Source organism: Dipteris shenzhenensis, chromosome 21 (assembly GCF_047967505.1).
Source record: "Dipteris shenzhenensis isolate YYH24624 ecotype China chromosome 21, Dip_SZ_1.0, whole genome shotgun sequence".
NCBI lineage: Eukaryota > Viridiplantae > Streptophyta > Polypodiopsida > Gleicheniales > Dipteridaceae > Dipteris > Dipteris shenzhenensis.
In genome coordinates this window covers 11,357,116-11,382,315 of record NC_141616.1, presented here as the reverse complement: position 1 = coordinate 11,382,315, position 25,200 = coordinate 11,357,116, and the positions used below count along the sequence as shown (strand labels likewise).

At 42.0% G+C, this 25,200-nt stretch overlaps 1 protein-coding gene across 1 annotated transcript in view; it reads right to left on the bottom strand.

Moving 5' to 3' along the window:
• Positions 1-614: 614 nt before the first annotated feature.
• LOC147888488 (putative methyltransferase At2g41040, chloroplastic) overlaps positions 615-25,200 on the bottom strand; it is an 81,569-nt gene continuing 56,983 nt past the window's right edge. Inside the window, exons 6-8 of the mRNA XM_087392739.1 lie at positions 9,980-10,091; positions 1,141-1,227; positions 615-1,022 (exon numbers count right to left, since the gene is read on the bottom strand). Coding sequence (XP_087248865.1) covers positions 882-1,022; positions 1,141-1,227; positions 9,980-10,091 — 340 coding nt within the window. The 3' untranslated portion in view covers positions 615-881. The remainder of the gene's footprint in view (positions 1,023-1,140; positions 1,228-9,979; positions 10,092-25,200) is intronic.

Genomic DNA, 25,200 nt, shown 5'->3' with positions numbered 1-25,200 from the left:
ATACAAATCTATCAAGGAAAGAAAAGACAATATTTGGCTTACTTCACAAATCTCAAAATACTTTAATGCACAAATGAGATGGTGGAATTTGAGGATATGGTGGTGGTGATGGTATTGCAATGCCCGATCTGCATAGTTTAAATATGCAAAAACAGAATACATATATGCAACTATGGCATTTTAAGTATTGATTATATTGGCCCATGTACTAGGTTGCATTTAGACTTCATCAAAGGGACTCACTCATCTTGCTCTTCCATACATTCATTGGACTTTCTTATCTGCCCCATTAACAAGGATGTACATGAGATTCATTCCATTCAAATCCTTTGTTGAATTAGAAACTCTAAGCTCATCTCAAGTATTAAGATCTTACTTGACTTGATAAAACTCTCCACTGTGCAAAGCAATACCATTTACTTGGGTGGCCACGTGTGAGTAACCATCACTGCCCCTCGGTTCCCATTTTAACTCTAATGACAACATGTACGAATAAGGGCTTTGAAAAGAAACAATCTAAGTGACTGTCAAGTTGAATCAGCCATAAAACTAAGTATAATCAAGAGACAGTCAATCCTGACACAAGGATACTGACAAACTTTTGATTCGGTACCATCCCTATTATTTGGCTTCAAATGTGTAAATGACATATCGACCATCGAAAATTTTAAACCCAGAAATTACAATGAATGTCATATCTGCAAATAATTCAAAGCTGGGAAATCGCATTAAGTTTTCATCAATTTCTCTGTGGCTTCAGCTAGCGTCCCATGGTACATCAAAATGCACCATTCGACGTCACATAGAAGATCAAATGTAGATAATTTTGTGTGTTTTTCTTGGAGAGCATTTAGTAGATGGCAAACTATTGGAAGTTTAACTCATGAAGGTTTTTGAGCAGTAAACATGATAAATGCAAGTCTTCGAATTCTTGACCATTGCACAAGGCCACAGGTTTGGCAGAGTTCCTCCAACTCCTTTTCACTCCAAATCCCTGGTCCTCCATACGCTTGCCTTATTGCCTGCAGTTCTGGTTAATTTTAGAGCTTCTCAACCTCCATCACGGGTATATTAACAAGTTTTTGCTATCACAGGTAGACACATTTTTGCACATAGAGCATGTTTAAATTTCACGATCACCTGTTTGACGGGTTTGATGAGATCCAAAACTTGTGTAGTGGCCACAAAGACACCACCAGGTTTAAGGATTCTGCTGATTTCAGCAACCTGCAGTCCATCCCAGCAATGATACTCACATCAATAGATGAAACTTCATAATGCAATTGCAGTACATGACCAATGTGGTTGGTTGGAAGACAGAAATATTGACAAATGACCAACTGTATAAACGCTTGGTTTGAAAGGTATTTTTGACTTAATACTGAATAGAAACTCTCAGGATGAGTTGCATTTCAAAAAATTTGAAAGTATAACCAGCAACCTAATCTAAAAAAACATGTCATATGCCTTTCACTTTTCCAATTCTATAAGACATTGTAGCTACCCAAACAAGCTGGTTGAAAGATACTTGTCCTTGTATTTTCAATATCCAAATTCAACCAACACGACTTACCAGTTAGAACTCTCTGTGGCACTCAAAGTATGTCTGGAGGAGCTTAGAGCCAACCATGGACAAGCCTAGGAAAAATCCAAGAGGATGGAAGCAACAAAGACATCCAAGGAGCACTCTAAGGCGACTTAATCCTGTTTTGAAGTGGTTAAGGGGCAGAAACCCATGAAGTTATTCAAGAAATGCTTGAGTAAGATACCAGGAGGAAAAACAAATCACTAAACCTGGAAGTTGCTGCCTCTTCCCTTCTCATCCAATCTCAATGCTAGTTCCCGCACCTTCCTTTCGGCCCACACAGCCCCCTCTACAATTCCTTCTCTTCCAAGTTGTTGTTCCCACGGTTCACACAACCACATAGACTATAGACTAAGTTCATGACTCGTTGCTCTAGTATGTTCCACAATCTCAATCTAGCAATTGATTCAACTTTGAGCTTTGTTCAAGTTGAATCTCTTTGTGTAGTACTTTATGGTTTATGATTCTGGTGTTTGATTTGATATAGCTAGTGTCAAGAAGAACCATAGCTTGAGGGTTAACTCATAGGATGGCTAAAACAACAGGTCCATATTTTCCTACGATCCAGCTCTAATTGCACTTGTGATACAACAGTCAAGGAAGCTTGGCAAACGATAAGCCTATCCAATTAGAGCATGACCTACCATTATTGATCTAGAAATGTAGTGTTGAGACTTACTAGGTAAGTTTGTTGAGCTTGAGGAATGAACCACAGATTCAAGAATCAAAAGTGAAGAGCTGAAAGATTAGAGCCTTAAATATAGAAGAGGATAGGGGTGTGCAAAGGCATAAAAGAACAATGAAGGGCATGTTGTAGGGAGCTATCTCAGAAGGATTGTTTACCATGCACAAAATCAAGAATGAGTTCATGTTCTTCTCTCTGAGCAGTTATGGCACCCTCTCTCTGCTCACATCCTCGCTAACCTCCCCTCACAGCCCCGCTCACCTCCCGTCATGACGGGTGGCTGTACCACCATATTTGGCTGTTCTACAGCCCCATTTGCTGGCATATCCAGTGGTGCATCATTGGCAAAATTATCTGGCTGATTTTCAGCCTGTATACCCTCTTGAACAAGGTTATCTGCAGCAGCCTGCTGCTGCATATAAATGGGCATTCTTTGCTGTCCGACATCATCATAAATAACCCTCCTGTATTCCACAGGTTGCACGGGTTCTTTGTGTACACTATCCTCTTTAAAGATGACATCATTGCTGCGTATAATCTTCCGTTTAACGGGATCCCATAACCTGTACCCCATTTCACCTTCGTCACCATAACCCATAAAGATGCATCTGAAAGACTTTGGCTCCAGTTTGGTGCGTAGTTCTTTGCGTATATGAGCAAAGCACTCGCAGCCAAACACACGTAAGTGCTTATATGAAGGTGGCTTGCCAGACCACACCTCCTCTGGCCTTTTCAACTCCAAAGCCTTGTTCGGCAACCTGTTAATTATGTGAACTGCTGTTTGCACGGCTTCTGCCCAAAAGCCATGGGGCAATGCAGCATAAGACAACATACATCGAACCTTCTCTTGAATAGTTCGATTCATCCGCTCACTCACACCATTTTGAGATGCATTATGAGGGGCTGTGAGTTCCTGTTTAATGCCCTTAGCTTCGCAAAACTGTACAAAAGCATGTGACACATACTCACCCCCATTATCGGATCTGAGGCATTTCAGCCTGCGACCTGTCCGATTCTCAACCTGAGCGACAAACTTCTTGAAAGCATCTGAAGCATCGCTTTTATGCTTTAAGAAATAGACCCACACTTTGCGTGTGGAATCATCAATAAAAGTAATGAAATACTTTGCACCCCCTAGTGATAGCTGTGGCATCTCACACAAATCAGTGTGCACTAGATCAAGCGGTGCTTTATTCTGGGGAGTTCTCCTCTTATGAGGAGTCATAGAATGCTTTCCAAAAATGCAATGATCACAAGTAGGCAAATCTGAAAATGAAAGAGACGGCAGATAACCCAAACGTGACAGTTCTTGCATTCCTTTAACGGACATGTGTCCCAACCGGCTATGCCACAATGAAACCTTTGGCAGCTCGGTTATGGCAACAACATGATTACCTACACTGGAAACATAAAGAGGGTACAAGGTATCACTCTTATAACCCTCAGCCACTACAACCTGGCCATCAGTAATCACCCATTTGGAATCCCCAAATGTGGTGTGGTAACCACTGTCATCCAACAAGCTAGTGCTAATCAGATTTTTCTTGATTTGCGGCACATGGCGAACACCATCAAGCATAAATATGCGTCCATCAGGGAATACTATCTGTATACTGCCAATCCCTGCAATCTGACATGCATAGTTGTTCCCAAGGTGAACAACTCCATGAGTGCCTGTGTAGGAAGTAAACCACTCCCTATGAGGAGTAACATGAAAAGAAGCACCTGAATCCAAGAGCCAGGTGTGCATGTCATGGCCATCAATAACCAATGTATGTGCAATTACAGCAGAAAAGCATAAAACATCATGCCTGTCACTTTCACTGTCTTCTGCTGCAACATTCACTGCATCCAAGTCATCTGCCTTGGCCTTGCCTTTTCCTTTGCTTCCACTGCCTGCATCCTTTGCCTCAGCCTTCTTGGCTTTCTGATCCCGTATAAACTTGAAGCACTTAGACTTCACATGTCCCTTCTTGCCACAATAAAAGCATTCAATATCCTTTTTGCCACGGGACTGACTGCGGGATTTGGACTTGCTAGCAGATCTCCCCTTCTGCTGAGTCCTGCCTCTTTCTTGTACCTGCAAAGCATTTGAAGACTTGCTGCCCGCATTATTCTTCCTGCTCATCTCCTCCATAAGGAGAGAGCTCTTTACATCAGCATATATAAGAGTGACATTTGAATTAGACAGGGTGGTCTTGAAAGTGTCCCAACTCTCAGGAAGGGTACACAACAAGAAAGTAGCCTTGAACTCCTCATCAAGGTTCAACCCCTGTGCAATCAACTGTGTAAAGATGGCATTGAACTCACTCAAGTGTGAGGTCATAGCTGTGCCTTCCTTCATGCGAAGATCAACCAGCTTCTTCAACCAATAAACCTTACTGGCTGAACTCTTTTGGGCATACAACTCTGCTAGCCTCTGCCATAGGCCATAAGAGGTCTTTTCAGGCTGAACATTGAACACAAGAGAATCACTGAGAGTAAGCATGATAGCAGCCCTAGCGGACAAATCTAGCTCCTCCCACTCATCATCTGACATCCCAGATGGCTTGACACCCTTCACCCTTATGGGCTTAGAAATCTTCTTTAGCAGAAGTACATTCAAACACTGTTCTGCCCATAATGCATAATTGTGTGCCCCTTCCAATTTCTTTATGTTCAGAATTGATGATTCACTTCCCCCTGATGCCATATCAGATAAGGAAAGTACCTGACTCCCTGTAAGTCAAAAAAATGACTGAATAAAATTCTGATTTCTCAGAAAAACCTGCTCTATCAAGAGCCAAGAGCACTCACAATAGTGCTGTTTTTACTGTCAAAAAATCTGCAGCAAAACAAAAAATTTCCCTCCAGTTACTGTACCTTCTGACACACTGTACCGTGCTCAAATAGGCATAAAACAGTAATTTCAGAATGCTGCAGCTGTTCCACAAGTGCTTTATCAGTACACCACCTAGATTTTCTCTTCCAAATCAATCATGATCTGGGAAGAAGCCCTTCCTACTTAACGATTCAGCACTTCTCACACTATCCAACTTATTTTGTTTCAGTTTTTATCTTTTCTATCGTTGGAGCCAGTTTAATTCCACGTCCAAAGACACATGGCATAAGAACAAAGTTGTCAGCTCTCTGGGGAATCAGCAACTGTTTTGAGATCAAATCATGAAAGATTGATCCTAGGCAAATTACGATTGGACAGGAACGGACTTCTGATCAATTGCAATTTGATCTAGAGCCCTATTCCATTGTTTTGGACGAATTCTGGCACCATTTAGAATTTTAATTGGTTTTTCCCTTTTTGGCTACCGTTTTTCCACTTCTGAACACCATTGATGATTTCATGCTAGTACAACTGCTGGTGCCTACTATGTTTGATGGTCGTGGCCTTTGGCATCATTTGGTATCTTTTTGGTTGGCGAATTCATTGGTGGCCTTTGATTGAGGCTGTTGGAGCAGTTTCTGTTAAGATATTCGAGGATCACTCGATGCTATCCATTAGAATTCGGTTGTGGGATAAAGTTTATAAATCATCTAACAATGTCTTCGTGGAAGGAGGATGTAGGAAGCATGAGAAGTCCATTTTCAGTCTGTTCCATTGGCTGAGTTTTGGGCACTTGATATAGATTCCATGGTTATCACCATGTCTTGGCTACAGGTACTTCATTTCCTATTCATTGAAGCAATGTAATTCGTTGCTTCAGTTATAAAGGGGTAGTCTTTAGTTATTTGTCCTCCTAAAACTTCATAGGTTTCATCCTTAGTTTTGGAAGCTTATCATACGAAGATTCAATGGGTGATCCTTGTTTGCACCCCACGTAGCCTCACTTTATATGTGTTCCATTCTCTTTTTGTTTTAAAATTATGTGTGGCTGAATGATATGTTGTGGATTACATTTTCAGTTAATCGTTATCAATTTCTTGTTTTAATTAAATAAATCCTCGAAAACACATGTCGCATAAGCATGGTTCTGATAGATGAGATCGAAGTCCTTCCATTGATTTATTTGGTTGTAGACTTGAGCAATCCTAGGATTGCCTATGTTGTGTTTGTGTGAAGCAGAGAAGGGTTGAGTTAGTGTTTCCCTTGTAGCCATGGTGGATGCCAAGGGTTCAAAGAGGCTACATCTCGAGAAGTCCATAGCCACAAAGAGGAAGAGATCAGTATGGTTCATGGACAAGATGACGCTGGTTGAATCTGATGTTGAGGAATTGCCGCGGGAAGGAGTAGTGATGATGAGATACCAGACCAGGAACAAGAAATTGAAGAAGTGTATGAGCTTTTTGAGTCTTTTAAGGCTGACATTGAAGCTCATTGGAAACAGATATTTCTAAATGGTCTAGTACTCTCAAAAGCACTCAAAAGGTTGAGAAAGAGAAGAAATTCTAGATAGCCATCCAGGACAAAATTCAGCTCAGAAAAAGAACAAGAGAAGGAGAAGGTTAGATTAAAGTCTTCAAAAAAGAAAAGACCATGCAGCCTGCAAGGTTTCAAGGATTGAGTGTACGTTGCAAGAAGAAAGAGAGGATGACAAGATGAATTTTGATGAAGACGAGGAAATCACAGATTATGACCAAAAGGAATGGGAAAGGACAGGTACCATTGTGCCTAAAAAAGTAAAACTTCACGGAAGAAATTCTAGGGAGTTCCATGTCAACCCAGGCATTCGAAACTAGGCGGATCGAATCAAATTAGGAGAGAAGCATGTTCAGATGATGAAGTATAATGGGAAATTGTTGCAAAGTCATAGGTATTTCGCACAAAACTGAATTTTGCCATTCTCATACTTGAAGGTTCAGCAGCACTCAGGCGCTTGCATTACAAGGGATGGTCTCAAAATTTTGGAATGGATATAAAACCAAGATCAAGAAAGAAGAAAGAAAGAAAGAAAGTTTATTAAAGTCTTCGGAAGACCGATGGGTCTATGAGACTGTGAAAATTCTGATACAACGAGCTGTGGTAGTGGAGCTACTAAACGAGCGTCCATACCAATGCAAAATGCAAAATGCAAAAAATGCAAAAAATGCAGTATGGCAGTACTAAGTCCTAAGAGCACTTTGAATCTCCTCTTTAAAAAAAAAAATGTTTGTGGAACAGGACAGTTTCAGAGGAGAGTTAGTGAGATATAATACGGATAGGTTTTGGACCGCTTTGCTGAAAGTACAAACATTCCATTCAAAAACTCAACATGGGCAGTCCCACAAAATATCTAAGCTGTTTGTCAAAGAACATTCAAAAGGAAGTCACTTGCTTTCATGTCACAAACTTGACAATGCTTCAAGAATTCTATTTGTTCTTACTTGGTTTATGTAAGGGAATCTGATAGAGGACAGAAATATAGATAGTATGAATATAGAGAGGAGACAATTCCTAGAGAAAAATGATGATTGCTTATAAGGGATTTACCTAAGACTCACCCAAAGAGACTTAAGGATCTATTGTAGATCTAATTCTAGGGAGTACACCACCTAATAAATTCAGTGTGTGCCGACCCTAGAATTAGCAATTTCAGTTTGTATAAGGCGAGTAAAGCAGAACAAGATGAAATTCAGGAACAAGTTCAAGAATTGTTGGAGAATGGGTTGATAAGACCTAGTAGTCCACCTTTCTATTCACCATTGGTCCTTTTTGGTGACATTGTTAACAATATCATCATTTTCAAAAAGAATGAAATGAACATAGACGGTAATTGAAGGTTGTGGTTGATCTCTTTAAGGAGAATCAATTATTTAGAAGTGCTAGGAATTTGGAAAAGCGAGTTTTTCTCATCTAAGATACAATTTCTTAGAGATATAATAGCTAAAGGAGAAATTCAAATGGAGTCAAAGAAGTTGAAGGTGATACTTGAATGGGTAGATCTAAAGAGAGTACATGAAATCAGATCTTTTGTTAGAATGTCTTCATTTTACATAAGATTCATCCATCACTTTGCTCATAAAGTTTGACTCTGCATAATTTGACACAAAGACTAGAGCTTCTGTCTGGAAAGAGAGAGAAGGAAGCTTTTGAAGAGCTGCTCCAGTAGTCATGCTGGATTTGCAAAAACCCTTCATAATTCAAGCAAATGCTACTGGAGAATGTATTGGAGCAAATCTTTTCCAAGGACATGCTAGTGCAAATGAAAATAAACGATTGAAAGATGTTGAACTCAATATGATGTATATGAAAAAAATTACTCGTAGTGATACAGGCACTTTGAGTTTGAAACATTATCTTTTGGGAGTTGATGTTATTATTCCACTAACCATAAAAGTGTGTGTAAAGGCCCTAGGTTCATGCCATCTAAGAAAATCATCATGGAGAATTGGTTCCTATGAAGGATGTGTACCAAGAAGTATCAGCTTTCTCTCGTGTATGGACAGATTTGAGGTTAAGGTAGTTGGATATTGGTTCTCAATCAAGTACTGCCATAGGTGAGATTTGTTAATAGTTCTCTCTTACAAACAAAAGGAGACGGCAGATGAAAAGACTTATGTTTTGGATATCTTGCCACATCGGCCAAAAGATTGCTAGATTAATGCATTTCCGTGATTGTTATCTCAGAGTGCGACACAAAAATGGAGGAAATTTGTAGAGTTGATGAGCTTCAAATTTAACTAGTGGAGCCTTCATATCGGTCAGAATCAATTATATTATGTGTCTGTTTTGAAAAAGAAAATACACCTCATAATATCCTTTAATCCTGCAAAAATATGGTATTCAGCTCTTTCTGAGACATGACTAATAAAAAGAAGGGACAAGAAGTCAATGTAATTGTGTTGTTTGATTCAGCTTCAATTCCGTGCTCATAAAAAGACTGAAACTTAAAACCATTCCATCTTACTATGCATATTCAATCAAGATAGCGGATGAAAGTCCAACAAAGTATGAAGCAAAGAGTCTAACAGTTGGAATTCTACATCCAACTCTCAAGACTATGCGGAGAAGCTGGATTTTAGATAACCAAATTAGCTCACACAGATGTAGCTCTTGGAATGGCATGGCATTCTAAAAAATTAGCAAGAATACATCTGTCAATCTAAATTGAAAGGTTTGCCATATATTCTTTGAGGTAAAAAGGATTTACACAAGGGTCCTTTAATATTGACAATGGAGGTTTGAGAAACTCAAGGTGAGTGTTTATTTCGTTGTAGTGTTTTAGTGGAGTTCTTCAAGATGTATCAACTAACTCTTTGGTTACCCCAAATGGGGAGATGAACTGATTAGCTGATCAGACCTCCGATAAATCATTTGATTGTTTTAAGTATGAGTTACCGTATGGGTTACCCCTAGAAAGCAATGTCCATCACTATATGAAACTTATTCCTGGAATAGAACCTATAAATAGTCCTGCTTATAGGTTGACTATTACAAAGAGGTAGCTGAGGATGTGCACGAGACTGCTCTCATAGGTAAATTTGGTCATTATTAGTTTTTCCTTCTGGACTTACCAAGCTCCAACTACATGCGTCATTTTGATGAATAATATACTACATCCATATATTGGGAAGAAGGCGAAGTTTGTAGTTGATGACATTCTAGTTTATAGCAAAAGTATTGTTTCCTGATGGACTGTTTGAGTCCTATTTCCTATCGAAGAAATTGGATCAAACATGAAGGCTCTGTATTTTTCCATCCACAATCGATAGAAGAACGAACTTTTTGCCTATATATGAAAAAGGGACCATTTTCCAGAATCTAGTCCTTGTGGAAGAAAGCATTTTTTACTCACACCATTAGAGGGGGATGGCCAACAGTGTAGGGCAGCCCCTGCATGAACTGCATCAACCGATCCTGTGGCAAAGGGAAGCCGTGCAACATCTGCCCTAAGCAGAACAAGATTTCTGCAAAAAAAAAAGAGAGAGGTCATATTGGCATATATTGCAAGAGAAGATAAGTATCTACTTCAAACCATTCCAGCGTCTTATATTGAAAAACATGCGAATTTCTATTAATATTGACATTTGCAAACATTCAGCATCCGTATCTTGCGGAGGTAACATGCAGAATATAACTGTCTATTTCCAGCATGATATGAAAAGATGTGAATCACCATGTGCCTCTAATTGAGAGCAATGCATCAAACTAGGGGCAAGTAGGTAGAGCCCAAGGTCAAGGCATGCACACAATGCAAAGACAACATCTCTGCTGATCATAATCTTCCCAATACTTGGCTGTTATAACTGATAGCCTTTGCTTTCTGAACTATAAACAATGAAGATGCATTTAATGTTGAAAAGGGCAGCAACGTACCAAAGACATCACAAGAAACAGCGGTTGGCTGCTTTTGACAGTACAACAATGGCATAACAGAATTCCAACAAATGACAACATCTTTGCTGATCATAATCTTCCCAATACTTGGCTGTCATAACTGATAGCCTTTGCTTTCTGAACTATAAACAATGAAGATGCATTTAATGTTGGAAATAGGGCCTTGGTGTGGTCCTACCCCCCTCGTGGAACTTAGGACTAATGGAAATATAAAAGGGCTAAAAAGGCCCTTGGCGCGAGGATTGACACGTGTACATATGGACAGAGAAATCCCATAAGTAAAGATGGCATCTATGGTTCCTTGGATGTAATAAGGTGATGAGCTCCACTCCCATAATCCTGCCTGCCTTTTGTTGGATGTGGGAGAGGCTCTGTATGGCTATGGGGCGGGGAGTGGGACCCCCGTACCTGGTGCATTCCGAGGCTGCCACATGGCAGCATCTAGTGGCTTTTCGAACATGGTATCAGAGCAGGCGGATGGCCTACAGACTATGGCAGCAACACGTGGCACTTGTGCGGCTCTGTGGACTGTGTGGCCAATGACTGGCACGGCGACTGAACAACAACTGCGCATACGTGGGAGTGGTGACCCACGCTGTGCTCAAACTGCACTGTGCAGTGAATGGTGGCTGCTGCTCTGTGGCCAGAATTGAAGAAATCTGCAGAAACGGCGGCTGGCTGGCGCGGGAATCGATGGCATTCGTGAACTTGGCGGCAGCACCTAATTGGTCAACCGTGCCCAATGTGGGTGGTTTCCATGTGTGGGTGGTGAATGGTATTTGATCGTGGGTGGTTGCCGTGTGTCTCTCTAACCATGCCTTGTGTGGGTGGTTAATGGTATTTGATCGTTCCTTGTGTGGGTGATTGGTGGTATTTGATCGGCCGGTTCTCACTTGTAGAGATTGGACCATGGAGGGGTGTTGGAAAGAGGACCTTGGTGTGGTCCTAACCCCCTAGGACTAATGGAAATATGAAAGGGCTAAAAAGGCCCTAGGCGCACGGTTTGACACGTGTACATATGGAGGGAGAAATCCCGTAAGTGAAGATGGCATCTATGTTCCTTGGATATAATAAGGTGATGAGTCCCTCTCCCATAATCCTGTCAGCCTTTTGTTGGATGTGGAAGAGATTTTGCATGGCTATGGGGCGGGGAGTAGGACCCCCGTACCTAGTGCATTCCAGGCTGCTACGTGGCAGCATCTAGTGGCTTTTCCAACATTTAATTGCCTTGTCCTCAAACTTATGTCATAATTGAGATGGGAAATGTGTGAACACTCTCATGTGTGAAACGATTGGCTTACGGCCTATCCAAGCCTCATAGGGTGTATAGACTTCAATGCCCTAGTGGGTGACTTGTTCAAGACATAATTTGCACACATAACGGCATCCAACCAGAATTTGTTGGGAAAGACTTATGCTTGATCATGCATAGTGCCATCTCCATCAAGATTTTTCCACAAGACCATTTTGTAGTGGTGTGTATGGCACTTTACATTGATGAACTATACCACGAGATGCTAAGAAATCAACAAGCTCCCAAGACATATACTTAGACCCCTTGTCAGTACAGACTGTGACCAGCTTGTGTCCACTTTCATTCTAGCCATCCAGATATGCTAGGCAGTGATTCTAGCAATAGTCTCCCAAGATTTTTTCTCCGATGAGAGCTCACGCAATCATTTAGTCAGGGGAGAGGCCTCAAAGATGCCTTGGCTAGTAATCTGACATAGGCCAATCCTTTGCCACTCTGACCATGAGAAGTCTGGACATACCAGCAGTCGTGCATGGGTCTACCAAAAGTGCATCCAAAGAAAACTAGTATGCAAGGATCTGATCAACATGCATGTATGTGAAAAGTACATGGGTCTAAGAAAAGTGCATCCAAAGAAAATTGGTATGCAAGGAGCTGATCAACATGCATGTATGTGAAATGGAGCCATTTGGTAGCATGTGGTATGGCTCCTCCTTCCATGCTCACTAGGGAGCCACCTCTTTTCCCACTACTCAAGTAGGACCTTCCACCGATCCCTCTCTCTTCAATGAGTATTGTCAGTCGGTATGTTTAGAGTCTGGGGGGAATTCCCACCTGCCACCATAGGAAGGTCCTTAGGGATTAACTTCGCCTTTTTGGCACTCATGGACCAATAAACATCCTCCTCCAGGAGCACAAACTCTCGACAGTGTGCTAGCATAGGCAAGCTTCTACCAAGGCATACTTTTTGGTCCATTGCTCTTGAATCATGAGGTGGTGTTTTCATATGGTGTCTTGATTCCCTCCAAGACTTAGTGGTCATTTTACTTTTCATAATGGCATGCTTAGTGTTTATGCAGCCAGTTTGAAAAGGCATCATGTTGCCTTTGGAGAGAGATTTATACCTGGTAAAGAGGATGTATGTTTCCTCAAGCAAAATCATCTTTGAGCGATGGAGGCCATTTCTGTGGCTCATAGCAGTCAGCACATAGCGTGGAAATGAGCTCCACAGTTGAATGGAAATGTCAAATGCGATACTCCAAATGTTATAACTGTGCTGGTGTGAGGGCATATTTTTATACTATGGTCTACACCCACTGTTGGGCGCTGATGACGTCAGTGGGGATGTCATAGTAGCTAGTCCCTGCTATGCATGATGGAGTTTATGGTTTTCAACCTTGTGAGTGACTATCATGAGATTGAAACTACACTATGTTGTGTTTTTAGAGGATGAGTTTGGGAATGTTCCTGGATTCATCTAGGTATACACTAGTTTGGCTTCGTACTTACCAATTGTACTATCTTGATTCAATGTCTTCAATCCCACAAACTGATCATATATACTATGGTTTGCAAAGATGTCCTAGATCAGAGCGATAGATATGCAGCCCTCACAAGAGTGGTCATAGTGCCATGGATTATAGCATAGGGTTTATTGCTTTCACACCGTAACTTTCCAGCTTCATAGTTCACCTACTCATGCCATCACTCACACATATCCTTTCACCTAGCTCTACCCTGAAGTATCCCATCATCACCACCTTTCACTCCTCCCACATATTATCAATATGACTTCAATGATTCACTAGCCCACATATATGCTTAGTTACTAGCCATCCTCTTAAAAGACATAGACAATGAGCCCACTCTTGATGCCAAATCTCAACTCACCCAATCCATTCATATCATTGCACAACATTCTTTTCCCTACATGGTTAGGTTAGTAGGGAATCCAAAGGAGAGTCTATTCCTCAAAATAGCTAGTATGATGATGAGTGCCAAGCCGTCGCATTCACACTCAGAAACTAATCCAAGGCACCCGCACAAGGAACAAGCAGGTAGGGAATATCAATGCTATCCTCCAAGTGGAGTTTTGGATGAAACTACTATGTCCCTAACCAGCCCCAACCATAGACTTCTCAGACATTCCTTGTCCCATCAACTCTAGCCTCTTCACCCATTCTTTGGCTAGAGGAAGCATATATCTAGATGAACCCAAGAACACGCCCAAACTCATCCTCTAAAAGCACAACACATAGTGCAGTTTCAATCTCATGATAGTCACTCATAAGGTTGAAACCATAAACTCCCTCGCGCATAGCAAGGACTAGCTACTATAACAAACACACTAACGACATCAGCACCCAACAGCAGGTGTAGACCATAGTATAAACATATGCTCTCACACATACAAATCCAGCACTCCGGAGGTGAAGGGTAGACTTAGCCATGACAAAGGCTAGCACCAAAGGAGAAGGCTAATCAAAAAATAGTCCACATATTTTCATTCAAGCTACAACTACTTGTGAAGACTATACAATTTCATTTTAGTCTCTCTCAATCAAGAAACTTCAAAATGGCAACGTCAAAGATCACAAGGGCCTTGAAGCACAGCTTCTGACACATGGATGGGAGATCCTTGCACAGCAACCCCGTCCAAGCTATTTAATGAGGGTCTTTGTACAAGCTTAACCCCCAACTTGGACCAAGCATTCTTGTTCCCTCAATTTGAGTGCAAATTTTCACAAGATGCAAATGATTAGGTTCAAGAGAATTAGTATATGGTAAATCAAGTACAAGGATGTAATGCATAGTGATAAGCATTAGAGATTATACTGCTAGTTACAGTTTCCTAGGCGATATGGGGCAATTAGGAATATTTCACATAGCACTCATTATACCGTTAGGGTGTGGCAAACCAAGGGCTTCTCTTCTTGTATGTAATACCACCTTTGGTTGAGGAATGGGAGATCCTACCACCAGTTCTCATTCTATTTTGGACTAAATCTCTCTCTCTTCCATTCCTTTCTTCTCCTGTATCTCCTCTTCCTCATCACATAGGATCCCTCTCTCCTACCTTCCTTTCTTCTCGCTTACCTCCTGTTCCACATCATATGGGTAAAACCACCTTAATTGATCATTATGTTGTGTGTGGCAAGCTTAAAGACTAAGAAAGCCTCAAGCAATTGCGAGAGCTTTTTGATTACGGCTTAGAAAGACATAACATCTCTCCATATGATCCACCCATCTACTTCTTGTTGAAGAAATATGAGACATACAAGATTGCATCAGAACTATGGGAACTAAACAAGTTAATCTTTCAAGAAATATATTTCCCATTGTCACAATTGATGTATCTTGGATTGGTTGAAAGATGCCTCAGCTTAAGTCACAGTGCAACTAAGGATGTAAAGAAGACCTACATTCAAACTTTAGCTAGGTCCTACAAGTATTTGTCATCTTGGGTGTACTAATGGTCCTACCACATTGAATGCACGATGGAATCTTGAAACACTGTCAAAGATCATCTATCTTGGTCGCACTCTTTCACATGAGATCGTATGTACAGACCCAAAGAATCTAAAAGCTATTGAAGCTTGGACCAAGCTGGTAACATTCATGAGGTGAGATCTTCCTTGGGGTTTTTGTTGATGTTTATGAGAGATTAACTTCCACAAGTGCTCACGTTGTCACACAACTCTATGAGCTCATAAAATGAAAATCACTTTGCATGGACTGATATGAAACAAACAAAAATCTAGAATTCAAATAAAGCACTTACCACAATCCAACATATAGGATGTGTGAACTTCAAAGGCCATTTTTAATTTTAAGTAGGTTTCCTCCTATTAAGTGAATAGAAATTCCCTTGATTGTGCAACAATCGACCTGCAAGTCATAGCAATATAATGTGAACAAGGCGGACATGCTTTACCATGCTTAAAATGCATATGCATCAAGCAACATATACCAATGGAAACTATGAAAATAGCATTCACCAAAAAAGAAAATAATATTGATCAAAAAATACTAGAAGAGCATCGAGCAAAAAGATAGAGTTGAGATTCTAGGAGCTTGGCAAAAAAGGTGCCAAGGTTCAAGATAAAAAAGGGTTGAGGCTGTGCCTCTTCTTAACTTGCCCTAATTGTATGTCTAAACTAAGTTAAAGCTTGACCATAGTTGAAGTCAAGTCAAAAAGCTCAAAAGAACACCTTGGACAAGACATCCACCAACCCATTATTAAGGATTGCTTCAAGAGAGCCACAACAAAAAACCAAGACTCCTTTCGGGTTATATAAAGCTTGACTATGAGGATCAAAGCAACATATGGAGGATATACATAAAGGAAACAAGACATTCAAAGAAAAAGAACACGTTACTATCACTGATGTAGCAAAATACGAGGGATGCAATGTTATATCATGTCTCCACCACCGATAGTAAATGAGATTTGAGAACTATATTTCCAATCATAGGTCTCATGTCTAGATTGGGGAAATTTCAAATAGGCCTAACAACAATCCCCAATGCGCATATAATGTAGATGTGACATGTCCAAAATGGCAGAAGTATATCTAAGACACTACTGATGTCTCCCAATACTTGTAAGCAATATGACACTACTGATGTCTCCCAATACTTGTAAGCAATATGACATAAGTATATTAAGACACTACTGATGTCTCCCAATACTTGTAAGCAATATGACATATTGATGTCTCCCAGTACTTGTAAGCAATATGAGAAGCCTAATGTGCATGGTCGGTGTGCTATCTCTTCATAAGGCTATTGTGCTCGTCATCATCTTTCACTCTTCTCTAGTGGTATCTTGACCACAAATATATCTTAGTAAAGACCTGAGCACCTTGAGTTCATCCACCAACAAGTCATCAATCATGGGGATTGGAAACCATAAGAGCCTGACACGGCTCTGCTTGCTGCCCGAGCAAGCTCTATGCCTTTGCCTCAACCCTCACCCGCTCCACCCATGGTCGCCTCCCCCAAGTCCCCTGTTGTTGGTCTTTCGCACCGCCCCCCTCCCCACATTGCCTCTCAGCCCCTTTTGCCTCCTCCCCTTTGCACCACTCCTCCTCCTTCCCTTCTCTCCTTCCCGCTTTCTCCACCCTTCAATCTCTCCATTCTGTCACCTTTCTTGTCCACCGCCTCCCCCGGGTCTGATTTGAACAGCCCAAGGGACTGCCGTCCATTTTTTGTGGCCACCTAGCTCCTTCTACAACCATAGTGCCTTTGGCCGTTTGTCGCAAGCCTTTAAGCAAGGTTTTTTTTTTTGCCTTGTTTACTAAGAAGCTAGGCCAGCAGCATTGATCCCTTCTAGGCCAGTTGCCTTGATCCCTTAGCCTTTCCTTTTCCTGCCAGCCCAAACAAGCTGTCTAGGCCTTTCACCAACGAGGAAACAGGCTAGAGATTGGATACATGCAGCACTGGAGGGTGACAACTTTCGGGAGGTCACCTCTGAGAGAGGTGTCTTTCTTCTCCAGCATTGCCTCGACACTACCTAGACCCTCGTGGAGTAGAGTCCTAATTTCCTTGGCCCGTATTTGGTGTTCTTCATACACCATGGTACCATGGTTTCACAATTGATGATACGGATATGACACACCATGTGCCGTAGTTCCTAGCGCCCTAGGCTTCCGAAGGAGTACCAGCTCATTTTACCTTCCATTGGAGGTTGTTTTGATACAATGTTGGAGTCTTCACCTAATGCAGCCTCGGTTCTTACAAATGATAGGGTTCCGCAGCTTAGGGTGATCGTGGAGTACCCAGAGTCCTTATGCAAGGAGATCCTTCTTGAGACCTTGGATGGGGGCAAGTGTCATCAAAGGGTTGAGGTTTCAGGGCTACCAGGGCAGTGTTTCAATACAGGAAAATGAGACACCTAGTGAGACTAACCTTGCCGTGTAGGCACGGTCTCCACCCACTCGCAACCTCACACAAGCCAATAGCGGGAGGGTCGAGAGGAGAGATCCACCATCTAATTAGATAGCAGGAGTCATAGACCCCTTGGATGGAGCCTTCTAAGGGGGGTGCAAAGCGGACAAACTCTGAGGGATTGGCCAAGTCACTATCGCAGCCACTTTCTTTGGATCCATTTCCACCCCCTCAGAAGTAATTATGAATCCTAAATATTCAAGTCTTACCATACAGTATAGTTTTCTTTTTATTTACATAATTTCCTCAAAGTACTGAACACTATTCTTAAGTGTTCGTAATGCTCAGCAACACTTTTGCTGAATATAAGAATATCGTCAATAAAGTGTACTACAAACTTTCCGATATACAGACGTAGTAAATCGTTCATAAGCATGACGAATGTAGCTGGAGCATTGGTAAGTCCAAAGGGCATTACCAAAAACTCATAATGTCCAAACCTGCTTCTAAAAGCGGTTTTATGCACATCCTCGGCTCTAATACAGATCTGATGGTAGCCACATTTAAGATCTATCTTACTAAAAATTACGGCCCCATGTAACGCATCTAGCAAACCATCGATCTGAGCCATCCGATACCTGTGCTTAATAGTGATATTATTCAATGCTCTATAATCTATACAGTTCTTCCAGTTGTCTTCGTACCTCCGCTTCTTCGGTAAAACTCAACCTATAGGGAGGTCTATTTACAAGTTCTGCCCCCGGGATTAGTTCAATCTTATGCTGAACATTCCGCTCTGGAGGTAACTCATCCCTAAAACAATAAGAGAACTCCTCTGCTATTTGATCAGCCAGCTTGGCCATCTCTCCATTTTGGGCAACATCAGAGCCTCTTGTTGGTGTTTTCATAGCAGCCTTTCCATAATGCCACTCAAGCATTCGGGGCTTCCTCTCAGCCTCCAATGCATTCCCATGCGGGCTGCCCATGGCTTGCTTGTACTTATTAGCATACTTCGGCTCGAATACCTCTACAAGATTGGCAGCTCGTTTGATGGTTTCGGGCTAGTGGGCCCTCACATTGGATGCCAAGAAGGGGTGCAATCCTTGAATGAAATGCAACAGCTTTCCCTTCTCTTAGATGTTATGCACATATGAGGAAAGCCTTTAGAATTGCTGCAAATACACTAGGACCAAGCCAGTTTGTAACAATGCCTAAAATTCAAACAAGTAATTTTCCATTATAAGCAGGGCCACAAAAGTGGTAAGAATCAACCCCTTAAATTGCTCCCATGTTATGGGTTTGTGTGCGGAGTCTAGCATATAGCGCTACCAATTGTGAACGTAGTTCTTTCAATGCATACCAGCAAATATAATGTAATCCTTGTCCTCTTTGGGATAGAAGCAAAAATAATTTTCCAGCTTCATGATCCACTCCTCTAGCTCATTTCATGTATGAGTGTCTCCATTGTGCACCATGAGCTTATACTTCACAACAGAATTTTGTTTTGGTCACCCTCAAATTCACCGGCATCATTCCTCTTAATGTTCACATAATGGTGGAGCAGCATCTCATCCCAAATGTCCTTGGGTAGAGCATGATATCACCGCAAAGCATCAGTCAGCACATCATCGATGGTAGGCTGTTGTCTAGTACCACTATCCTGCTGCAATGTGGAGCCTCTCATTTGATGCATGGTTTTTGTCTAGCTATAAATGCTTAACTTATGGCAAGATACTCCTTGTTGTATTGGCCTGCCAAAAATATCCCAATGCAGAAAGTGTGAACCAAATGATTGGGAGGAGTGTTAGCTCATCTCCGACTTTTGTGGATTGCGATGTGAACCCATAGCCTTTCTAGGGATGCTACTTGGTGTGGTAAAAGGGGCATGGTGCTCATGGGGGCAGTCAACAGAGGTACACCAATGATTCGCCCCAAAATAGAGGGGCCCATCTAAAGAGGTACAAAGGGTGTGCCATCATTGCCAAAGTAAAACCCATACCGGTGTATTGACTGCTCCATTTGAAATGGCCTGAAGGGCTGAAATCTGGAAGGAAATCAAGCATCTACCATAAAACCGTTATGTGGTGCAAAGAAGGATTCTCACAGTCTCTGTGTTCCCCATATTGGGATACAAGCTACTTGCCTTTGCCATCAATGGGGTGAACTTTAGAAGAACCGAAAGACAGTACTTATACACTTATCTTTCAAAGATTTTCCCATGGAAATCAGTCGTGCTCAGGTCTAAGTTAAAACTCCTGTGTGTAACTGCACTATAGCAAACTTGGAATGTCTTATGGGTTTACTCCTTGAAAGTCGGTGCCTCCAAGGTCTTCTTGGTTCATTTGATGGTCAATCTACTGGCAGATCTAATGACCAACTTGCTGTCCCAATTGCACAAACATACCCTAAAGCATGGGAGACAAATTTGTTAGAATTATTGGTATATTCTAGGCAGTGGCCAATTTAATCCATAAGTGAGTTAGGGGCACTTTTCCCTCACTAGGAGGTTTTTCCCCCTAACCACAATTAGTGGGTTAGTATAGTTTTGTCACTTGGACAAAACCATCTCCTCACTTGTACTCGCTTTATCTCTTCTATTGCATTCTATGGTTTACTCTGCTCTCATTCTCTTGCTTCTTGCTCCCTCCATTCTTGCATTTGGTATCAGAACCTCGTTGAGCTCTTGCCTCCAGCCAAGCTCCTCCTGCCCGTACTGCTCACCTGTTTTGCTATTGTTGATCGTCCGTATGTTCCGTACACTTCCTGCGTCATATCGTCCGTACAATCCGTACAATTGTACGAAAATCGATCGTCGTCCGTACACTTTTGCGCTGCTCCATACAGCTCTATGCAACGCCGTACCAACTCGCCATCCGTACAACAGGCACCTCACCATTCCGTACGACTCCCGCACGTGGAAGCTCGCCGTACAATCCTGCAAGCCCGTCCGTACAACTTCGACTATACCTCAGCATTCCGTAATTTCAACATTCCGTCTGTACACCATCAGCAGTACGGTTCCTCGCCGTACACATTCCGTACAGTCTGCATTCCATACAGCCCTCCATCCGTACTGCGTCCATACTACATCCGTACACACAGTACGGATTTCGTATGTACAGGGCATACTTGCGTAGAGGTTCTTCCTTGCAGGTGAATTTTGCAGGTGTTTTTTGACAAGCGCATTTTGCAAAAAGCCATTATTTGGCTTGTATTCTGGAAGCACATTTGGGGCATTCTATTTGTTGCATGCATTGCAGTCAGGTTGCAGAATCTGTTCCAAGAATTTGGGGCTTTTTGGTTCTGCTTGCAATCTTGCAGACAAAATTTGGGGCTTTTGCAGATAATTGCAAAAATTGGGGCTTTTGGTCGATTTGCCCTCTTGCAGTTGCAATTTCTTGCAGGAATTTGGGGCTTTTGCATTTTGGATGCAATTTGGCAGTGGACAGATCATTTGGGAGCTTTGCAAGCAATTTTCGACTCAGTTAGAGTCACATTGCAGACATTTGCCACTTTTGCAGATATATTTTGCAGATTTTGGGCATTTGCAGAGCATTTTGGTGCATTTCAAGCCTTTGATAGGCTGTGACAGCAATTGTCGTATTGGGCAGATTTTTTTGCAGACTTTGGTTGTGCATCTTACATCCCAGGAAGGGATTTTGCTTGTCTAGTTTGCTGCATTTTTTAGTTGTCTGACAGATATGGCTCAGAACAATTCCAATGAGGTCTTTCGAGTCCTCACACAAGAGGATAAGTTGGATGGCACCAACTACTCCTTGTGGAGTTTTATGGTTCGCAACATCTTGGTTGGCAAACATCTCTGGAATTATGTTAATGGAGATGAATCTAGGCCAGAAACTCAAGGTGGAGGCAGGGGCATAGATCAAGGTGTAGGACAGTGATTGGAACAGCAGCTGCTACTTTGGTGGCTCCCACAGCAGAACAAAAAAGGTGGGATACACAGGATGCACAAGCTCTTTCAGTTATTTCTCTTTCTGTCAAGAGGTTTATCATTCCTCACATTCGGTCATGCAAGACCCTTCAAAGGATGCATGCTCTTTCAGTGTCCATGAGACACTGGTGCGTCCAAGCACATCACTTCAAGGAAGAGTCTTTTTGCATCTCTACATGCACCACCCGCCGTGAAAAAGAAGGTGACATGTGCAAGCAATTCTTCTTATTCAGTGTGTGGAGTGGGTGACATCATACTCACCTCCGCGGATGACACAGATTTCAGAACTGATGTTCTTTATGTGTCAGGTATAAAGAAGAGTTTACTTTCAGTGTCCTCTCTCAATCGAGGAGGATTTCAGGTCATATTTGATGATGCTAAGTGTGTAGTCCGAGACAAAGAGAATGACTATGCTTTGATGTTGTCTGGCACTTTGTATTGGGGTCTTTTTCAGCTTGATATTTATGAGAAAAGATCTGATCTTGCACTTTCAGTGAGCACTCCCACTGCTGCCATGCAGAATGCAGAGTTATGGCATGCCATATGGCAACTTGATGACACTTCCGAAGCATGCTATGGTTGATGCATTGCCTCCTTTGGAGTCACCTCCTCCTCATGCATGTGAGGGATGCATCCTTGGTAAGATGCATAGATCTCCCTTTAAAAATAATGGTGTAGTACGAGCTACTCACAAATTACAGCTCATACACAGTGATGTCTGCGGTGCCATGAGGACACCTGCTCTTGGTGGTTATTTCTATTATGTTACATTCATAGATGACTACAGCAATTATACTTGGGTTTATGGCTTGAAGAAAAAATCAAATGTGTTTATGCATTTCAAACACTTTGTGGCCATGGTTGAAAATGAGACAGGACTCAAGGTGCAGACACTTCGCACTGACAGAGGGGAGGTGTATATGTCTCATGAATTTGAGGCATTTTTGAAGGAGAAAGGCATCACACATCAGCTTACAGTGAGGCATACACCTCAGCAAAATGGCAAAGCTGAGCGAAAAAATCGCACTCTTATGGAGATGGATAGATGCATGCTTACTAGTAAGAAGTTGCCTCACAGATTTTGGCTCGAAGGCCTCATGTGTGCCAATTATGTTTTGAATCGGGCTCCCACAAAGGCTTTGAAGATGAGGCTTGGCATGGGAGAAAGCCTTCAATGGAACACTTTAGAGTTTTTGGTTGTGTTGCATATGCCCACGTGCCTATGGAGTTTCAACATAAGTTTCAGATAAGGCACTTAAGTGTATCTTTGTTGGGTATAGTGCACAAAGCAAAGGCTATCGTCTCTACAATCTTGCCACACACAAGATTTTTGCAAGTAGAGATGTTATTTTTTCAGAGAATTCAGCTCATACACATGCTGAATTTACTATTCCAGCTTCTTCAAATGATGTTTTTGAGGGGATGCTTCCTATAATAGCTTTTGGTTCCGGCTAATGCTGAAAATCAGAATTTACAGAAACCTCCTCCTGGTCCACATGCCCCGATTCAGCCACATGCTGATTTTGTTCCTCCACAGGGTGTGGATGATGTTGTCAGGCAAGAGATGCAAGAGATTCAAGAGATACATACAGCCAAATTTCGAATTGGTTGCTACAGACTCTCAGGGAGAGTAGACTTGAGAATGCAGTAAGGCATGCGGGGGGGCTCTTTCTGTTGAGACAGCTTATGTAGGTACTCTTCTTGATGAAGAATAACCTAACTCTTTTGAAGAAGCCAAGGATAATGTGCATTGGATGAATGCCATGCACAATGAATTGCAGTCCATTGAGAAAAATCAGACTTGGGATGTTGTGGATTTGCCACCAGGGAAACATGCCATTGGTACCAGATGGGTCCATTGAAAGGAAGCCAGATGGGTCCATTGAAAGGTACAAGGCACGGCTGGTTGCCAAAGGCTCTGCTCAGAAAAAGGGCATAGATTATGAGGAGACTTTTGCTCCTACATCCCGGATGACCACCATCAAGTAGTTATTGCCATGGCTGCAAATTTTGTTTGGAATGTCCATCAATTGGACATAAAAACAGCTTTCCTTAATGGTGACTTGCAGGAAGAGGTTTATGTCAAACAACCTTCTGCTTTTGAACTTTCGAGCAATACACTTCAAGTTTGCAAGCTGAATAAAGCTTTATATGGCCTGAAACAAGCCCCACATGCATGGTATGCCAAGATTGATGCCTTCCTAGCAAGTAAGGAGTTACACAATAGTACCACAGAAAGCACCCTCTACATCAAGAAAGATGGGGGGGGATATTTTAGTCATCATTCTTTATGTAGATGACATGCTGCTCACAGGGTCAAATGAGGAAATAATTGCATATTTCAAAGCTGAATTTAAAGCTGAATTTGACACCTAGTTCATACAAGACAAGCGTGGCATTGTTATGTCACAATCCAAGTATGTGCAAAAGCTCTTGGATAGGTTCAACATGCAAGATTGTAAGCCTATAGCCACTCCCATGGAGCTAGGGCTGAAGCTTACTATGTATGATGCAGGTGAATCAGTGGATGCCACACTTCACAGCCAGGCTGTTGGATGCCTCGTTTATTTGTGCAATACACGGCCCGATATTCAGTATGCAGTATCTCAGGTGACATGTTGCTCACAGGGTCAAATGAGGAAATAATTGCATATTTCAAAGCTGAATTTAAAGCTGAATTTGACATGACAGATTTGGGGCATGTTAAATTTCTATTTGGGGATCTAGTTCATACAAGACAAGCGTGGCATTGTTATGTCACAATCCAAGTATGTGCAAAAGCTCTTGGATAGGTTCAACATGCAAGATTGTAAGCCTATAGCCACTCCCATGGAGCTAGGGCTGAAGCTTACTATGTATGATGCAGGTGAATCAGTGGATGCCACACTTCACAGCCAGGCTGTTGGATGCCTCGTTTATTTGTGCAATACATGGCCCGATATTCAGTATGCAGTATCTCAGGTGAGCAGGTATATGCACAGCCCAAAGACAACACATTGGCAGGCTGTAAAACACATCTTCCGTTATTTGCAAGGCACAAAGTCTTATGGCTTGATGTTTCCCAAGGGGGGTGACTTGCAGATGTATGCTTACAGTGACTCAGATTGGGCTAGAGACTATGACACCAGGTAGTCCACTAGTGGTAATTGTTTCTTTTTGGGCAAAGCTTACATTTCTTGGCTGAGCAAGAAACAATCTACTGTGGCTACTTCTCATGTGAAGGTAAGTATAGGACAGCTTTCACAGCGACAGTTGAATGTGTTTGGTTGCATCGTTTATTTGCTGATCTTCATCTCTTATTGGAGGGTCCTTCTCCAATTCTCACTCATAGTCGGAGTGCTATAGCAGTGGCAAAGAATCATGTGTTTCATGCTCGCACGAAGCACATTGAGGTTCATTATCATTATGTCAGCGAGAAGTTGCATGCAGGGGAGATCAGTATGATCTATGTGTCAACACATGACAATGTTGCAAACATCTTCACCAAAGCACTTCCACGTGAGAAGTTTGAGGCATTTCGCAGTGCCCTGAACTTATCTCCTTTTGGTGATTGATCACTTCCTTATACATCACATTGGCACTGTAG